This window comes from Capra hircus, chromosome 3 (genome assembly GCF_001704415.2).
Source record: "Capra hircus breed San Clemente chromosome 3, ASM170441v1, whole genome shotgun sequence".
NCBI classification, from domain to species: domain Eukaryota; kingdom Metazoa; phylum Chordata; class Mammalia; order Artiodactyla; family Bovidae; genus Capra; species Capra hircus.
Window position 1 is genome coordinate 104,943,932 of NC_030810.1, and position 19,072 is coordinate 104,963,003.

The 19,072-nt window shown below is 37.3% G+C and overlaps 1 protein-coding gene across 5 annotated transcripts in view; it reads right to left on the reverse strand.

Moving 5' to 3' along the window:
• ASH1L (ASH1 like histone lysine methyltransferase) overlaps positions 1 to 19,072 on the reverse strand; it is a 206,579-nt gene that overhangs the window by 117,205 nt on the left and 70,302 nt on the right. For all 5 annotated transcript variants that reach the window (XM_018046245.1, XM_018046246.1, XM_018046242.1 and 2 more), the window contains one exon: positions 6,461 to 6,562. In XM_018046245.1, the coding sequence (XP_017901734.1) occupies positions 6,461 to 6,562 (102 nt within the window). The remainder of the gene's footprint in view (positions 1 to 6,460; positions 6,563 to 19,072) is intronic.

A 19,072-nucleotide genomic window follows, 5' to 3' on the forward strand; every position in this document is an offset into this window, starting at 1 on the left:
CAGGATGCAGAGTATGTGTCACAAATACCGAGCTTATGAACCACAACTACCGAAGCCTGTGCTCCTAGAACCCATTCTCCACAACAAGAGAAGCGATGAAAAACCTGTGCACTGCAACAAGAGAGTAGCCCCAGCTGACACAACTATAGAAAAAGCTCACGAAGCAACGGAGACACAGCACAGTCATAAATAAATAAATAATTTTTTTAAAAAAGAGGTGTGTTGCTAAATTTTCACTTTTTTGGGGGAATGTTAAGATACTTTGTGTTACTGAATTCTAATTCAATTTCACTGTGTTCTTAAAATATATTCTATAGATTTCAATCTTTTAAAGTTTATTAAGAAGTTTTACGGCCCAGAATATGATTATATCTTGGTATAATTTCACATGAACGTCAAAAGAATATGAGAAAAGGGTGTTGTCTATTTACTTATTTAAAATTCCTGGAATGCTTCAATTCTTTGGTAAAGCCATGTTTCCAACTAGCATGATTTTTCTGTGTGAAGAACATTTCTAGTACTGTAAACCTGCTGACAACAAATCCTTTGTTTTTCTGATTATGTTTATTTTGCCTTCATCTGTGAAGGGCATTTTTCTGGTTCAAGAATTTTAAACTGATACTTTTTTTTCCTCTGTTAGCATTTTAAAGACATCATTTCACTGTCTTCCTGTTTAGGATTTGTGGAACTTCATGGACCTATGGATTTATAACATTCATTAAACTATTAATTAACTACGGAAGATCATTTTTCAGATGTTTTTTATTCCTAACTCCCTCCTTGTAAGACTCAGATCCTATGGATGTTGGCCTTCCTGATATTGTACCACAAGTTAATAAAACCACATTCATTTTATATCAGTCTTCTTACCCCACATTTACACTTCATTTTTACTATTAAAAAATTTTTTTTGGCTGTGCTGGGTCTTTGTCATGGCATGTGGGCTTTCTCTAATTGTAATGTGTGGGCTTAGTTGCCACAAGCCATGTGAAATCTTAGTTCCCCAACCAGGGATCCAACCTGTGTCCCCTGCATTGGGAGGATGTGTTCTTAACTACTGGACAACCAGGGAAGTCCCTACACTTCATTTTAGATAGATTTTAATAGTATTGCTGCAAGTTCAAAGAATTTTTCTTCTGGAGTGTCTAATCTACTGTTGTCCCATTCAGTGAAATTTTCATTTCAGATATTTATCATCTAAAGACGTTAACCTTGGATTTTAAAAATAGTTTCCATTTTCACTATTCACTATATTCATGTTTTCCTTTAAATCCTCAAAGATAGCTATTTTAATGTACTTGTCTGTTAGTTCCATCACATACTATTTCTGTGCCAGTTCCCACTATTATTCCATATTCCATTTAGTCATATTTTCTTGCTTCTTGGCATGTCTATTAATTTTTGATGCCAAATGCTGTAATGATACATTGTTAAGTATTTTGATTTTGCTGTCTTCCTTTTTAAAGTGTTAAGTTGGACAAACTGAATATACATAGTTCTGGTTGATTCATCTGCCTTTCAATTGCAAGATAAAGGCTGGCATTCCTGTGTTGCTAGAGTAAATGTGAATGCCAGGTAAACCAAGATCAAGGATACCCTAATCAAAAAAGAAACTCAGCTTTACAATGAAGAGAAATTAAACTTTCCTTTGGCTCTGCAAGGCAACTGGAGGCGCTACCAATATACAACAAAATTTTATTCATCTTTTTCTTTGTCTCACAGGCAATATACATCTGCATGAGACACAGAAGGTGAGTGTGAGCTTGTCTTCAGGAACTCTTTTTTCTGCTTCACCCAAAGGTAAAACTGAAATAAGGATCCAGCTTCTGTGATAGATTTGTTTCTGTCTGCTCTTACACTGGAGTCACCATTAGGGTGTTACACATTCATGAAGGGAAATCTGATGGAAACCTCTGTCTGCTAGAGTCCTAGGCTTTGCACTTTGTCTCTTATTAATTGAATGTGTTCCAATAAGCAGGCTCAATATCATCAGGACTCAGGTGTCAAAGACCTCTAACACTATTTGTTTTCGTTGAACCAAGTTTTCTGGACATTTCTGGTTTTCTATTTACTTATGTCAAAGTTCAGCAAGGTATTCAGAAATGTTTCCCACATTGTACTTAGTTTCAGGCATCAAGAAGATTGTTTACTTTGCACATCTAATCTACCACACTGGTGGAAATAAAGAGCTCTAATTTATTTCAGTGTAACCTGAATTCTAATAGTCTCCTTTCCTCACCTAAAGCCCCCAAACTGCTCTAACTTTACACCTGTTTTTCAAAAAATCTTTTCCCCAATCACTTTACACTTTTTGTCTACACCTTTCTTGACTTCCGTATGACATCTGACATTAAGAGGCTTCTATGACATGTACTCTTTACTTTTTATATTAAAAAAAACTATTTAAAATTTTATGGCACTCACTGACATCTTTTAATCCACTTTCTTCTCAAATCTAACATCTCTTAAATCTCCAACTCTGTCATCTTTTCAAATTATACTTTCTCTCTGGGCAACCTCATTCACTGCCAGATTCAAGTTTATATACACACTGCTAGATCTGTTTCTTTACCACAGGCATCATTAACTATAAACCACACCTTCCAAATGGCTAACATTTCTATCTCAATAACCCAAAGACAGTTTAATATATCTAAACCTAAAGCCATTATCTGCTATCTCTACACATTTCTCATGCAACAGTCCATTCTCCATACTGTAATGTTATGCATTTTTCTAAAATGCACATGTGGCACACTACATTATTATTCATAAATATCTGCTTGCTCCTCCCTTGGTAGGATTATAGTTCCCATACTTCTTTGACATAAGACTTAATCATGTGACTTGCTTTGGCACTAAAATGTGAGAGGTAATGTATATTACCTCTGGACAGAACTTTTAAGAGCTAGTTAGTGCATTACTATGGTCCTTCACTCTCTTTCATAAGACAAGTAACACTCCAGATAGATAGAAGCTGCTCCATCAGACTCGATACTAAAGAGAAGATAACATGGAGCAGAACCATCATGGTCATATAGCATGAACAAAAAATGTCTTTGTTGTTTTAAGTCACTGAAATTTTGGGATTTTTTTTTTTTTTAAGCACTGCAAAAGTTAGCTTATTTTGGTTGATACAATACATCAAATACTTTTCATCTTCCTTGTTCAAAATCCTTTGATAGCTCCCAACTGCATCTATAATAAAATCTCAATTCTGTCAAAAAAGAAAATACACCTAATCTAATAAAATCCATTATTACTTCAGAACTTCATGTCCTTGTCCCACTCGTCTACTCAAATTATAGTAGCATATAGGTCACATTTTCAGTACGTCACTGGTTAGTAGTTGAGTAGCTCTATCTGTCATAACATTTTGTATACTGGCCTGTTGTAAAATTTAACACTTTTTAATTGGTGAATATGTCTGAATCTTTGAGGGCAGGAACCTTATTTTATTCATGCTTGTATCCCCACTGCTCTGTACATACAGTAACCCTAAACAAGTATTATTTACTAAAATAAAACATTTTGGTAATTTTCTTCATGGGCGTGTCTCTTATTGAAATCTGATTCATTTTTCTTTGGGAGATGGCAAACCTCTTCTTTAAAAAGATAGTAAATATTTTAAGACTTTTGAGGACACATACAATTTCTCGCACATATTATACTTTTTTCTTTCCCTTTAAGAAAACAAAAAACAAAATCCTTTAAAAATGTAAAATCAATTCTTAGCTTGAAGACTGAACAATAAAGATTCTTTGGACAACACTTGTCCATAGGCTGTGGTTTGCTGAACCCTGATCTAGGCTGATACCATCAAAAGTAGTCACTCATTGTGTAAGAGTCTAAAAGTCTCCCCAAAGCAGTATGAACCACAAAGTACTATGAGACAAAGCTATCATTGCTATTTCAACTCCACTGTATCTTTGGCACTATGGTACTAATAAAAACTTCAAATATGGTGAAGATAATAATCAAATAAAAATTAAATACCATATTGATATAATTTGACCGTGAGGCCTTATGCTGATGAAGAAATGAAATTTTCTGATGTTGGCGCTAGTGGTAAAGAATCCGCCTGCCAGTGCAAGAGACAGAGGAGATGCAGTTTCAATCCCTGGGTTGGGAAGATCCCTGGAGAAGGAAATGGCAACCGACTCTAGTATTCCTCCCTGGAGAGTCCCATGGACAGAAAAGCCTGGCGGGCTACAGTCCACAGGGTCGTAAAGAGTTGGACACGACCATGCACCACAACCATACATCATTAAATGATCTGCTAAGCAAAACCACATAGACAGAAAGCTAAGGAATAATATGTCACTTCCTTGCTAAAACTTTCAAAGGCTTCTAAGTGTTATCAATAAGACTCTACATGACTCGTCCTCACATACCTTTCCAGCTTCATACTGAGTTGTTTTCTTTACTCCAACCACACTGGCTCCTTAATTTTTTAAACTTACTGCTCTCCCCTTTACATATATAACTCCCATTGCTGGGAATGAAACTATCACTCCCTATTTTGCCTGATAATACTGATAAATTAAAAATGATTTGCTACTAATAGAGATGCAAATGTAGAGAATGGACTTGTGGACAGAGCGGGTGACAGAAAGTGGGACAAACTGAGAGAGTAGCATTGACGTATACAGACTATCACGCGTAAAGGAGTATGTATGGCACAGGGAGCTCAGCATGGTGCTCAAGATGACCTAAAGGGGTGGGATGGGGGATGGGTAGGAGGGAAGCTCAACAGAGAGGGGATATATGTATATGTATATATGTATACTTACAGTTGATTCATGTCACTGTACAGCAGAAACTAACACGACATAGTAAGGCAATTATCATCCGACTTAAAAATTAATTTAAAAAAACACTCCACGATTTCCTACTCTCTAATCCTCTAAGAAGGTAGAAGACATATATCATTCTCTATTTTTCTTTTTTGTAAACACACATACCATCAGTAAGAAGAAATCTGAGAGCACAATCTGTATACTGTATAAAGTATACAGATATGTTATACTGTATGAAGAGGTTAGTGTAGTGTTAGTTGCTCAGTCATGTCTGACTCTCTGAGATCCCACAGACTACAGCCTGCCAGGCTCCTCTGTCTGTGGAATTCTCCAGTCAAGAATACTGGAGTGGGCTGCCATGCCCTTCTCCAGGGTATCTTCCTAACCCAGGGACTGAACTCGGGGCTCCCACATTACAGGCAGATTCTTCACCGTCTGAGCCACTAACCCATGAAGATGTTATATATATTAAAATACATAAATGACAACTTTTAACAGTTGATTTGAAATAAACATTTATAGAGGTTCTTCTTACAACCTCAAATTGCTTCACAAATTTCAAAGATGTGTAAAAGCTACTGGAAACTATCACTTTACTAAACAACTTTATATATATCTAAGTCTTTATTAGATAGCTCCAACATACTGTCCCCATTGCATTACATACTCCATTATCTCAATTTAGCTTTCAAAATCTCTATTTTTGTGCCTGCCTATCTTTGTAACCATTCACTTTGAATTATCCCTTCTAAACTACATCAAAATCACTATACTTCTACAAACTTTCAGTTAAATTCTAAGGATGCAATATACAACATAAGTAAAATTAGCACTGCTGTATGTTATATATTAAAGTTGTTAAGAGAGTAAATCCTAAGAGTTATCATCACAAGGAAAAAATGTGTCTCTTATTTTGTATCTGGATGAGATGATAGATGTTCACTAAACTTACTGCGGTGACTCTTTCATGATATAAGTAAGTAAAATCATTAGGTTGTACACCTTATACAGTGCATATTATATTTCAGTAAAACTGAAAGAAAAAAATAAAATCACTATACCTCATGGAGTAGGCTTAATTGGTCATAAAAGGGGTAAAAGGGACTACTGTTTTATTGTTTCAACGTGTGGGTGCTAAGTCGCTCAGCTGTATCTGACTCTTTGTGGTCCCATGGACTAGCCAGACAGGCTCCCTCTCATGGGATTCTTCAGGCAAGAATAGTGGACTGGGTAACCATTCCCTTCTCAAAGGGATCTTCCCAACCAAGGGATCGAACATGGGTCTCCTGCATTGCAGGCAGATTCTTTACCATCTGAGCCATCAGAGAAGCCCTATTTTTTCATTATACATTATTATTCTCATATTGCAGGACCATTTACTTGTTTTATTCTATAGTATTATCCTGCAAGCCATTTTAAATTGTAGTCTATAGTGTAAATCTATTGAAAGGGAGTTCCCTGGTGGTCTAGCGGTTATGATTTGGCTTAGAAGTTCAATCCCTGGTCAGGAAACAGATCTCTCAAGCTACATAGCAAGGTGAGGCCAAAAAAGAAAAAAAAAAAAAAAAAAAAATATATATATATATATATATTTTGCAAGTTTGTTCACAAGTAACGGATGGGAAATTATCTTAAGAGTCTATTAAAACAACAGCCCTTACCTGTTGAAGAAGTACTCTCAGATGAAGACCTCTTTCGTGTAGGGCTACAGTTTGTGCTCTCTGATGGTCGCTGGGAAGACTTATCTGAGGCTGGCTGGGAACCTGTAGAGACAGGAAAAGACAGAAATCATAGGAAAATCCAAGTCCAGAAATAATGTGAAAACATTCTGTGTCAGAACTGTAATATTTTAGCTGTTGCCACTGCAATTCTCTGTAATAATATGACTTTCAAGCTGGCAGTAAGAGTACATTACTCGAAGGAGAAATCACACTGGATGTTGCGCAGAGAATTTCACAGGTCTCATATACACAATTTATATTAACAGAGGAAAAACTAGTTATAGTGGAAGGATGAAAAAATATATGATTTAGTTTTTATGTATTACCACTATCAAACATATTATTAAGATATCTATCGATAAAAATCACTAGCAATAATCTGATCAACTCTGTTCCTGATTACTGATATAAATTCATCATATAAACTGACAAAACTACAATGCAATTAATTAGGAACAACTGATGCGAGAAAAGCAGGTCCAACCTGAGCATTTTACTTAAGAGAATCAGAGATGAAAATTAAAAGCTGAACCTCAAATCCACACATGCCATATAATCCACAGAAATCATTCAGAAGGAATTTGTGATTATCTATGCAACAGACTACACCTCCTTTATCACTTACACTTAAGGTTCCTTGGTTATACACATACAAGTTCATGAAGATAAGAAACTCCATTTCCTTAAAAAAAAAAGTCTCATACTCTTCTCAAAAACCTCAAATAAATGCAGCGTAATTTACAAAACTCTTACTCAAGAGAAAGTATGTCATTCAGGAAAGATTATTTTCCTGAATAAAATATACCTGGTTCTGATACTGGACTTCTTATACCCTAAAAAAGCCACCTGTTGAGAATACATAATGACCAACTGTCAAAAAATTAGTAGCAGTCTGAAATGTTTTAACTTGAACTTTAAATGTTCAACTTTTAACTTGAAGAAACAAAGTCTTACACACAACTGGAGGCTCAAAATGTACAAGAAATTAAATATCTTAAGATGAGATTTTTTTTTTTAAAGATCTGTTTCTAAATCAGAGTTAACTCTTTACTGAAATGACTAAATAACTGACTGACAAACAGGACAACTTGGGAATAGAAGAACTCAATGGACCTAAGTTTCTAATATTTCTGTTTCTGGAAGAAAAACAGTAAACCATGAACTTTGTTTTAATCACTCAGTGTCTTAAATCACATCACTATAGATATTCTTTCAAGCAGGCTTTTTTAGCATTGCTCTGGTGAGATATGTGCTGCCATTCAAGAATAACAAGATACATTTGGGGAAAATTGATGTTATGATAGAATATCCCACTTTGGAAAGACAGTGATGACTACGTAAGCTATAATTAAGGAGCAAGACTGTTTATTGTTGAATCTTAAAAACAGATACAAAGGGATTTTTAAAAACCAACAATACAATAAATCCCCCTAGAGTGTGGTTCAGGTAAGATTTCCATTAAAGAGCTAAACTATCACAAGAAAATATCTAAGAAGTAAAAGCCCAGGCATCAGCAAAGATATAAGTTTAAGCAATAATACTGAAAAATTCCTATACTGGACAGGACAGATAAATATTTCCTACTCAGACACACAGCCAAGACAGAAGACAACAGTGGCCAAGAAGCTTGAGACATCACTGAACTCTCTTTATCATTATTCTCCTGATGAATGGGCAATCTTAGATTAAGCACTAGGGAAAGAAGGGATTGGAGAGCACTTTTTATAAAGTCTTCTCTCTCAGTTATAAACTTAAATTTATTGAGTATAGTTTATATGTTTGGCACTATGCTAGACATTGTGGAGGTGGGTGAGGGAGAGATAGTAAAAACAGTGTAATAGTTTCTGCCCTCTAGGAGCTTACTTAGGGTCTTGTATGTTATCATGTATTATACTTCAGGTGGCATTTGAGCCATCCATTCTTGAGCTCCGTCTTCAGTTTCTAGGCTATTTGGCAACGTTTCCCAAATTTCTTGGTCATCTTCAAGAAAGTCTTGATGAAGGCTTCAACTATACCTTTGATCATCAGGATATCCTGAGAATCACCCTGCCTGGCCTCACCCACCTCAGGGTAAAAGAGGGTACAGGCACTTTCTTCAAAGCTCCTTCTTTTGGTGGCATCTGGAGCTGCAGAGGAGGCAGTGGGAGGTGGAATGGGGGTCAGATCCCCGGAGACCGTTATTGGCAGCTTTGTACAGCAATTCCTGAGAAACTGAAACAATTGAGAGAGAGATGGCTTAGCTCACTTAGCTTCGGAGCCATTTTTCATTTCCTGAAAGTAATGGAGGCCAGCAGCCTATTCTTAAGATGTAATAGGAAACGAATAAAACTTCATTCAGGAAGATCCTCATTTTTCATTTTAAAAAGTCTGAATTCCCTGTTCATACAGAGTAGAGCTGTTCTTCACAATTTTTCATATTTAAGGGGGAATAAAGTTGTATCCCTGAAGATACAGATCTCTAGGGCTTGATAATCAGCTGATCTAGACCTTTATCTCACTTAAAAACATTGCTTACAGGAGGAGTAAGAGGGGGAGGGTATGGATACCTGAGGGGAAAAACAGTAACTAATCATGTAAAGCAATCAAGTTTAAGACTAGAAAATGATGACATAAACTTATATGAAAGAGCTAAATAACCTGTTAAAGATTTTCAAAAGCATGTTAAAACTGGCCTAATAACAGAAATCATAACACATGGTCTCTAATACTACCAGAAACACATTGTTTTATAAGTGCCATTATGCAATTGGGTGGATAGGGGAGAACAAGACAATGCCCAGAGAATGAGTATGCTCATTTCAAGAGACCAACATATTTACTTTTCAGAATGCAATGCAGAGTGTTGCAGTGTTAAGTACATGAACTATGGAGCACAGTATCCTGAGTTGGCCTCCTGGCACTGCTATGAATTGAAAAATAAGATCTAGGCAAGTAAACATACTGGAATGTGCATTTAATAAAGCATTCTTAACTGACATGGTTGTTGTGAGTTCCAAAATGAGATAATGTAAAAAATTCAGAAGGCTTTGACAGATGTTATATTAATTGGCTCCTTCAGTTTATCATAGAACTTTTAGACTCTAAATACTTAATAATGTCATTGATATGTATAGACAACCACTCAATATTAAAATTAAAGAGGGACAGAGCCTTGCATCCAATTAGGAACCAGAACTATTCCAGAATATCAAGCATCTGTCTTAAACATAAAGAAATACTTATAAAATAAGTACCTCTAATTAAGAAGTACTATTAAGTTAGGTAACTCCAGGGCTGGTAGGTAACCCCAGGGCTGGTAGGTAATCGTAAGGTTGGAAAAAGCTCCTCTCAAGTGTATCTCCTAATTCACTGACTCTGCATCATAGCTTCTCCAGGTTTGGGATTATATCAATAAAATATGAAGTGATCAAAAGATGAGTCAGAACCAGAAAGTGTTTGGTTCTCTGTTCAGCTCTGTACCAGTGGAGAAAGTAGTTTTCTGCTTCTGTTGTTTGGCTCTTTGGTTCTTCTAAATCACGGCTGATTCCTTAAAGGAGTTACTGCTCTGTTATCATCTCCACCCTGTGATGAATATTTGTTCGTGTGTCATGAGTGGTCATCTTATGATGAGACGAGACTTGGCACATTCAGGGTGGTATGGCCGTAGCATCAGCGGTCATTTTAGATCTGCCTAGAGGGTTAAGTGAAGACTTTCCACTCCTCACAAGACAGGAGGTACATTTGTATTCCAATTCATGAAAATCTGATACTTGCTCAAAGAATATACACGGAGAACACATATACTTCCAAATATTGGAGAATTCTCATGGAAATGAGTTCTCATTTCTTATTACTTCAGATGCAAGCAGAGAATATTAATGGGAATTATTCAATTCACTATTTGGTAGAAACCATACTGAGTGTCTCATCACTCAGATAACAGCTTCAGAAATATACTTAGGAATTCTATACATATAAACGAAGGAAAGAGAAATTAAAGATAAATAACAAAAGCGGTATGTAAATAAAATTGGAATTTAACAAAAATGTAAGGTGAAAACTACAAGTAAATTATTTTCCTTCAGTTGAGACATTCATGTAAAAAAGAAGGTGGACTACTACTAAGGAGGGAAACTGAAGAGAGACAATACTATTAATTGGGATAATAATAAGGAAATTAAGAATTTTTAAAAAAACCTGGAAATGTGAGGGAGCCTTGCAAGTGGTTTTGACTGTGGAATCTCTGGGTTTTTATTTGACCACTATTGGATGAACTTTTAAAGACAAAGACAGGTTTGGGGGAAACATCTGTGCCAAATTAGACAAAAAAAGAGAAGAGATGGTACTTTTATAGCAAAGTCATAAGATGAAACCATGGATAAGAATGTCAAAACTTAAGAAAGCAAAAAAGAACATACCTACATTTAAAAGGGATTAAGAATCTGGAAATCTTTATATTATACACAAAAACACGTGGAAACCAAAAAGCTGTTCTCAAGTTGACTGGTCACAAGAGATCTTGACTGATGTCTACAGAGGAGAAACGGAAACAAATCTAAGATAAAAAAGACATAACTACATTTACAGATGCCTGGGTGTGAGGAGAGAATCATACAGGCAAAGATACCTGCATAAATAGAAAAAACTCCTACTGATAAGACTGTGCAGGAGAGGTGGAAGGCATCACAAAACACTGGAATAAAAATTCAATGAAATTACTTCACTGAAGCCTTGAGTGTCCTAGGCTAAAAAACAAGGAACTTCTAAATGAAAGCTAGCAAAAGAACACAGTGAATGAAACTGACAGCTGGTTGGATAAAACAGGCATTTCTTTAGTCTAAATCTACTATTAAAACTTTAACAAAAACATAGTATGAGTTTTGGTTATACTCTGTTGAGAGTTCAACACTAAAATCCCAAGTAACTAGGGAACGGTTTGAATGAGCAAACTTTCAGGTTTCTAATGCTCTACTTATCTTTGGGTAAACTATGGAAAAATAGATTAACGACGCTAGACTTGGACACTGTGCAGTAATCAGTTCATAGATACTATAAATGTATTTTAAAATGACACATTTAAAAGTAATTTTTAAAATTTAAATTGCTCCTTCCCACCAAATATAAAGCATGTCCCCAAATTCTAACTTTAAGAAATTCCTCTTCTTCTATTACTTATAAGTCAAGACTACTGGTAATGTTCGCTAAACGGTGACTGAATCAAAACTGGTTATAACTAAAATGGACGCCATAGGAGAAGAATATGACATAAAATGTCAACTATGTGGAAATCTCTGATCAAATCTTCTTGTTTCCAGATTCAAGTTCTGAATCCTTCGCTATGGTTCACAGACCATAAGAATCCCGGAAGCTTCTTCTGAATGAGCTGAATGCTGAGATAAGAACTGGTTCGACAATAAAAACAGCTGTTTCCAATTGTGGTAAATTTATTTACTGAAAGCAATACATTTCATCTGACTCACCAATTAAACACAGTACAAGAATGATTCAGAGTCTGTGCTGGCGATTTTTATGCTAAAAAGTCCGTGTTTTTCTCCTTCCAATTAGGTTATTTCTCAGTGTCCAAATCAGATAATTCACTGAAATGGAATTCCTCTGGAAATTCCCAGAACTGTACTAATCACCACAATAAATTTTCTGATTTCATCGCCACATGTTCACACTCACTTATGAGTGTATCTTATATATTACCCTAGAGAAACTGTCAGAAATCAGAAAATTCTGATCAACGTCACATTCAGTTAAAAAGAAAATAAGACTCAATATACTGTGCTTCAACCATTATGCTTCTACTATAGTAAATAAGCTTTTTCCAAACCAAAAGAAGATTTGAAAAGACCCTGATGTTGGGAAGGATTGAAGATAGGAGGAGAAGGGGACGACAGAGGATGAGATGGCTGGATGGCATCACTGACTCAATGGACGTGAGTTTGGGTGAACTCTGGGAGTTGGTGCTGGACAGGGAGGTCTGGCGTGCTGCGGTTCATGGGGTCGCAGAGTCGGACACGACTGAGCGACTGAACTGAACTGAACTGAACAGGCTGCAGGTTCTAGCATGTGCAGTTAGCTATGAATTGAAAATACTGAAAAGCAGTGATTGTGTCTGACACGCCAGTCAGAAACTCTTCCTCACCAGTCCTATTTCATGTCTACTTAACACAGATACTTAACTACAGAATTAGTTATCAAGAACTGGGTGAAATCAGAAACCTGGCCACATTTAGGAGTATAATTTTACTACAAGTTTATTTGCATCAAGCTCATTTTAGACTTTTAATATATAACAGTGTATTAACAGTATAAAATTAAAAAATAAGATATCATTTATAAAACAACATTTTCTTTTCAAAGCTTTCTGAGATTTGTTTAGTTCAAAACTGCTGAAGTGATTAAATCTGTTTGATTCCCTACAATGAAAACAAGGAGAGAAAGGTTAAATGCCTTATTCCAGACTGTATCTGTCATTTCTGCCTGTGCCCTGATCTGATTTATTCAACGTAAATTATCAAATATGCCTGTTTTATTTTAATTAACCCTTATGATAAATCTACTCAACACAAATGGTAAAGAATATTTTTTATTTTTTCCTTCATCAGTTAGAGATTGGTTTCATTTGACAATCAGTACTTAAAAAAAAACTAAACTGTTTTGGAATAAATTTAAGCTTACAGAAAAGTTATAAAGTCAGTTATCATAAGTCTTTTACATTCAACTTTCCTTAATGTTTTACTTAATTATGGCATATTTGTCAGAACTATGAAATTGACATTGGCATAATTTTTCCACTCATGTTCTTTTCATGTTCCAGATTTTAATCTGGATATCACTGTATTTAGTTCCCAAGTCTCCTTAATTTTCTCTGATCTGTGACGGCTGCCTCAATCTTTCCTTGTTTTTCCAGGTCTTTGATACTCTTGAGAAGTACTGGCCAAGTATTTTGTACAAGGTCCTCCACTCCTGCCCCTGCTCGTTTTTTTCTTGTTTTTGTATGTTTACACTGGGATTGCTACAATGTTTAAAGCTGTAAGAATTTTAACTGACCACATTTCCCTATTATTTCCCATTCATTCCTTAACCTCCAGAAATCTAACAATTGCCACTATGGAAACTGCTCTTAGATTACAGAAGATAATCTGCTAAAGCAAACTGTCTTTCAGTCCTTATCTGAATGATCAGCATCTGACACTGCTGAGTACAAAACTTCTTAGGAAGCCCAGTGTGTTCACCCTAAACATTATCATTTCTGCTCTTAATTCCTTTAAACAACCACTGATCTAAAACTTTACCTTCAGGTTTGATTTCTCTTTTGAGCTACAGATTGATATATCCCACTGAACAGCATGAAAGTCAAATCCATTTTCCATCTCCAGTTTCCTTTTGCATACCACCGTTTATTTAATTAGGCTTCCCTGGTGGCTCAGATGGTAAAGAATCTGCCTGTAACGCAGGAAACCTAGGGGATACCTGGAAGATCCTGGAGAAGGGAATGGCTACCCACTCCAGTATTCTTGCCTGGAGAATTCCATGGACAGAAGAGCCTGGACAGCTACAGTCCATGGGGTAGCAGAGTCGGACACAACTGAACAACTAATATTTTCTTTTAATCACATCACCATTCAACCAACTGCCTGAGAGAGATATCTTAGAGACATTCTAAAATCTTTCCGCTTTCTTTTCTTTATGACTTAAAAAAATCTATTTCAGGACTTCCCTGGCGGTCCAGTGATTGGACATTCACCTGCCAATGCAGGGGACATGGATTTGACCCCTGGCTGGGGAGTATTCCACATGCTGAGGGCAACTAAGTTCATGCAGCACAACTACAGAGCTTGTGCTCTAGAGCCCATGCTCCACAACGAGAAGCCACCACAATGAGATGCCAGCATACCACAACCTGAGAGTAGCTCTTGCTCGCCACTAGAGAAAGCCCACGTGCAGTAACAAAGATCCAGTCAAGTCAATAATAAACAAACAAAATTATAAAAATAAAACCTATTTCCTCTGAATATTGTTTTCGCTATCACTTCCTTAGTTCAGGGCCCCATTATGTTTCACTGAGACAATATCCAAACTGGTCTACCTGATCTTTCTCTAATCCATCTATCAAAGTGCTATCCATATGATATCAGCAAATCATTCTACTTTTAGTTCAGTTCAGTTCAGTTCATTCGCTCAGTCGTGCCCGACTCTTTGTGACCCCAGGAATCACAGCACGCCAGGCCTCCCTGTCTATCACCAACTCCCGGAGTTCACTCAGACTCGCGTCCATCGAGTCAGTGACGCCATCCAGCCATCTCATCCTCTGTCATCCCCTTCTCCTCCTGCCCCCAACCCCTCCCAGCATCAGAGTCTTTTCCAGTGAGTCAACTCTTCACATGAGGTGGCCAAAGTACTGGAGTTTCAGCTTTAGCCTCAGTCCTTCCAAAGAAATCCCAGGGTTGATCTCCTTCAGAATGAACTGGTTGGATCTCCTTGCAGTCCAAGGGACTCTCAAGAGTCTTCTCCAACACCACAGTTCAAAAGCATCAATTCTTCAGCGCTCAGCCTTCTTCACAGTCCAACTCTCGTATCCATGGATGACTACTGGAAAAACCATAGCCTTGACTAGACGGACCTTAGTTAGCAAAGTAATGTCTCTGCTTTTGAATATGCTATCTAAGTTGGTCATAACTTTTCTTCCAAGGAGTAAGCGTCTTTTAATTTCATGGCTGCAGTCACCATCTGCAGTGATTTGGGAGCCCCCAAAAATAAAGTCTGACACTGTTTCCCCATCTATTTCCCGTGAAGTGATGGGACCAGATGCCATGATCTTCGTTTTCTGAATGTTGAGCTTTAAGCCAACTTTTTCACTCTCCTCTTTCACTTTCATCAAGAGGCTTTTGAGTTCCTCTTCACTTTCCGCCATAAGGGTGGTGTCATCTGCATATCTGAGGTTACTGATATTTCTCCTGGCAATCTTGATTCCAGCTTGTGCTTCTTCCAGCCCAGCGTTTCTCATGATGTACTCTGCATAGAAGTTAAATAACCAGGGTGACAGTATACAGCTTTGACGTACTCCTTTTCCTATTTGGAACCAGTCTGTTGTTCCATGTCCCGTTCTAACTGTTGCTTCCTGACCTGCAGACAGATTTCTTAAGAGGCAGGTCAGGTGTTCTGGTATTCCCATCTCTCTCAGAATTTTCCACAGTTTATTGTGATCCACACAGTCAAAGGCTTTGGCATAGTCAATAAAGCAGAAATAGATGTTTTTCTGGAACTCTCTTGCTTTTTTGATGATCCAGCAGATGTTGGCAATTTGATCTCTGGTTCCTCTGCTTTTTCTAAAACCAGCTTGAACATCAGGAAGTTCACGGTTCATGTATTGCTGAAGCCTGGCTTGGAGAATTTTGAGCATTACTTTACTAGCATGTGAGATGAGTACAATTGTGCAGTAGTTTGAGCATTCTTTGGCATTGCCTTTCTTTGGGATTGGAATGAAAACTGACCTTGTCCAGTCCTGTGGCCACTGCTGAGTTTTCCAAACTTGCTGGCATATTGACTGGAATGCCATCACCTCCACTAGCTTTATTTGTAGTGATGCTTTCTAAGGCCCACTTGACTTCATATTCCAGGATGTCTGGCTCTAGATGAGTGATCACACCATCATGATTATCCGGGTCGTGAAGATCTTTTTTGTATAGTTCTTCTGTGTATTCTTGCCACCTCTTCTTAATATCTTCTGCTTCTGTTAGGTCCAGACCATTTCTGTCCTTTATCGAGCCCATCTTTGCATGAAATGTTCCCTTGGTATCTCTCATTTTCTTGAAGAGATCTCTAGTCTTTCCCATTCTGTTGTTTTCCTCTATTTCTTTGCACTGATCGCTGAGGAAGGCTTTCTTATCTCTTCTTGCTATTCTTTGGAACTCTGCATTCAGATGCTTATATCTTTCCTTTTCTCCTTTGCTTTTCGCTTCTCTTCTTTTCACAGCTATTTGTAAGGCCTCCTCATACAGCCATTTTGCTTTTTTGCATTTGCTTTCCATGGGGATGGTCGTGATTCCTGTCTCCTGTACAGTGTCACGAACCCCCATCCATAGTTCATCAGGCACTCTATCAGATCTAGTCCCTTAAATCTTATTTCTCACTTCCACTGTATAATCATAAGGGATTTGATTGAGGTCATACCTGAATGGTCTAGCGGTTTTCCCTACTTTCTTCAATTTAAGTCTGAATTTGGTAATAAGGAGTTCATGATTAGAGCCATAGTCAGCTCCTGGTCTTGTTTTTGTTGACTGTATAGACCTTCTCCATCTTTGGCTGCAAAGAATATAATTAATCTGATTTCGGTGTTGACCATCTGGTGATGTCCATGTGTAGAGTCTTCTCTTGTGTTGTTGGAAGAGGGTATTTGCGATGACCAGTGCATTTTCTTGGCAAAACTCTACTAGTCTTTGCCCTGCTTCATTCCGCATTCTAAGGCCAAATTTGCCTGTTACTTCAGGTGTTTCTTGACCTCCTACTTTTGCATTCCAGTCCCCTATAATGAAAAGGACATCTTTTTTCGGTGTTAGTTCTAAAAGGTCTTGTAGGTCTTCATAAAACCGTTCAACTTCAGCTTCTTCAGCATTACTGGTTGGGGTATAGACTTTAAAACCCATAATTTCCCACTGCCTGTAAGGTAAACTCCAAACTCTTTAGTATGCTACATAAACAAGAGGCTCTATGATCTGTTCCCCATCTATCTTTCCAAACACATTTCCTGGTCCCATATCAGCCTATTTACAGTTACCTAAGTACAGTATCATGTCTCCAAAATCCTCCAAAACTTACTTCTCTATGAAAAATAGTCTTTACCCTTTATTCTTTGCACAATAAACTCAAAATATCTTCCTGGCTCCTTTTAAGTGAGTTCTTCTCTGCTCCCTAAAACATGCTGTTGAGCACCTCGATTTTAGGAGTTATCAATTACTATTTGTATACATGTTCATATACTCCAATGAACTATAAATTCTCTGAAGGCAGAAATTATATCTTATTCCTTTTGTTTGCATTCCTTGTATCTGGCAAACAATAGACACAAAATAACTGCTGAACAGACAGTTATCATAATAGTTAAGATTAAAAAACCAAGTTCTTAAGCTTTGCCTAATTAAAACAAATTCTGACTTTCAGTGATCAAATTAGAAGATACGCCATGATTTAGCACTTTTTCCTTAACTAAAAATCTTTTTCTCAGCTGGTTTTCTGTGAATAGGTAAGCCAATTTTCATGTCTGTTAAGACTTTCATGTCTGTTAAAGCTGTAAGAATTTTAAGTGCCCACATTTCCCTATTATTTCCTATTCATTCTTTAAGCTCCTGGAAAAAAAAAAAAACAACTCTGTTAGTAAATCAAGACTCATTTCTACCCACTTAACTAAAGAGTAACTGTGAAGAAGAGAGATTCCAAGGTACAGATCAATCAACAAAAGAATTTAAATTAGACTTGTGATAGAATAAAGAATACACATGATCTCTGCCTCTGATTCCTGGCACATAACTTCAAAAATATCTTGGAATTTCCTGATATTAGTGTCTCTGCTATGTCTAAGAGGCGACTTAAGGTGAACCCTAAGATTCCCTCAGGATGGAGGCAGGTCATTAGAGACCAACCACAAGATTAGACAGTTGAAACTTTGGGTGAGCCCAACCTACAGAGGATGGAGGTGGATTAGAGACTGAATACAAACATGCGGCCATTGATTTAATCAAGCATGCCTATATACTGAAACCCCACTCAAAATTCTGAACCCAGAGGCCTTGTGAAGCTTCTTGGTTGGCGAACATAGTGATCTACTGGGAGGATGACACACCCATATTCCAGAAAGAGGGCATGGGAACTCTGTGTCCCTTTCTCCACAACAGCTATTGCCCTATTCATCTCTTCAATTCCTGATCTGTATCCTTTATAATAAAACTGCAATTGTAATTACAATGGTTTCAGTGAGTTCTGTGAGCCATTCCACCAAATTATCAAAACTGATGGCTTAGGACTTTCCTGGTGGTCCAGTGGTTAAGAATCTGTCCGCCAGTGCAGGGGACAAAGGTTCGATTCCAGATCCAGGCAGATCCCATGGAGCAGCTAAGCCCCTGTGCCACAACCACTGAAGCCTAAGCACTCTAGAGCCCGGGAGATGCAGCAAGAGAAGCCACTGCAATAAGAAGCCTGTGTACTGCAGCTAGAGAGTAGCCCCCAATCACTGCAGCTAGAGAAAGCCCACGTGCAGTAATGAAGACCCGATGTAGCCAAAAATAGAATAAATAACCCATTTCAGGCTTTCTTTTTTTTTTAAATGAAGCGTTGTGGTAAGACCTAAACTTGTGGCAGGTTGGACAGAAGTGTGGGTGGATTGGCGACACTGAAACTTGCAGCTAGCATCTTAAGCAGGGGAAGCCTTCAAAAAAAATCTTCGCTCTTAATTTGTAGGGTCTTCTCTAACTCAGGTGATTAGTATCAGAACTGATCTAAATTAGAGGAAACCCAGTTGGTGACAGAGAATTGATCAGAACAGGAACTTCAGTTGAGTTGCTCAGTCAT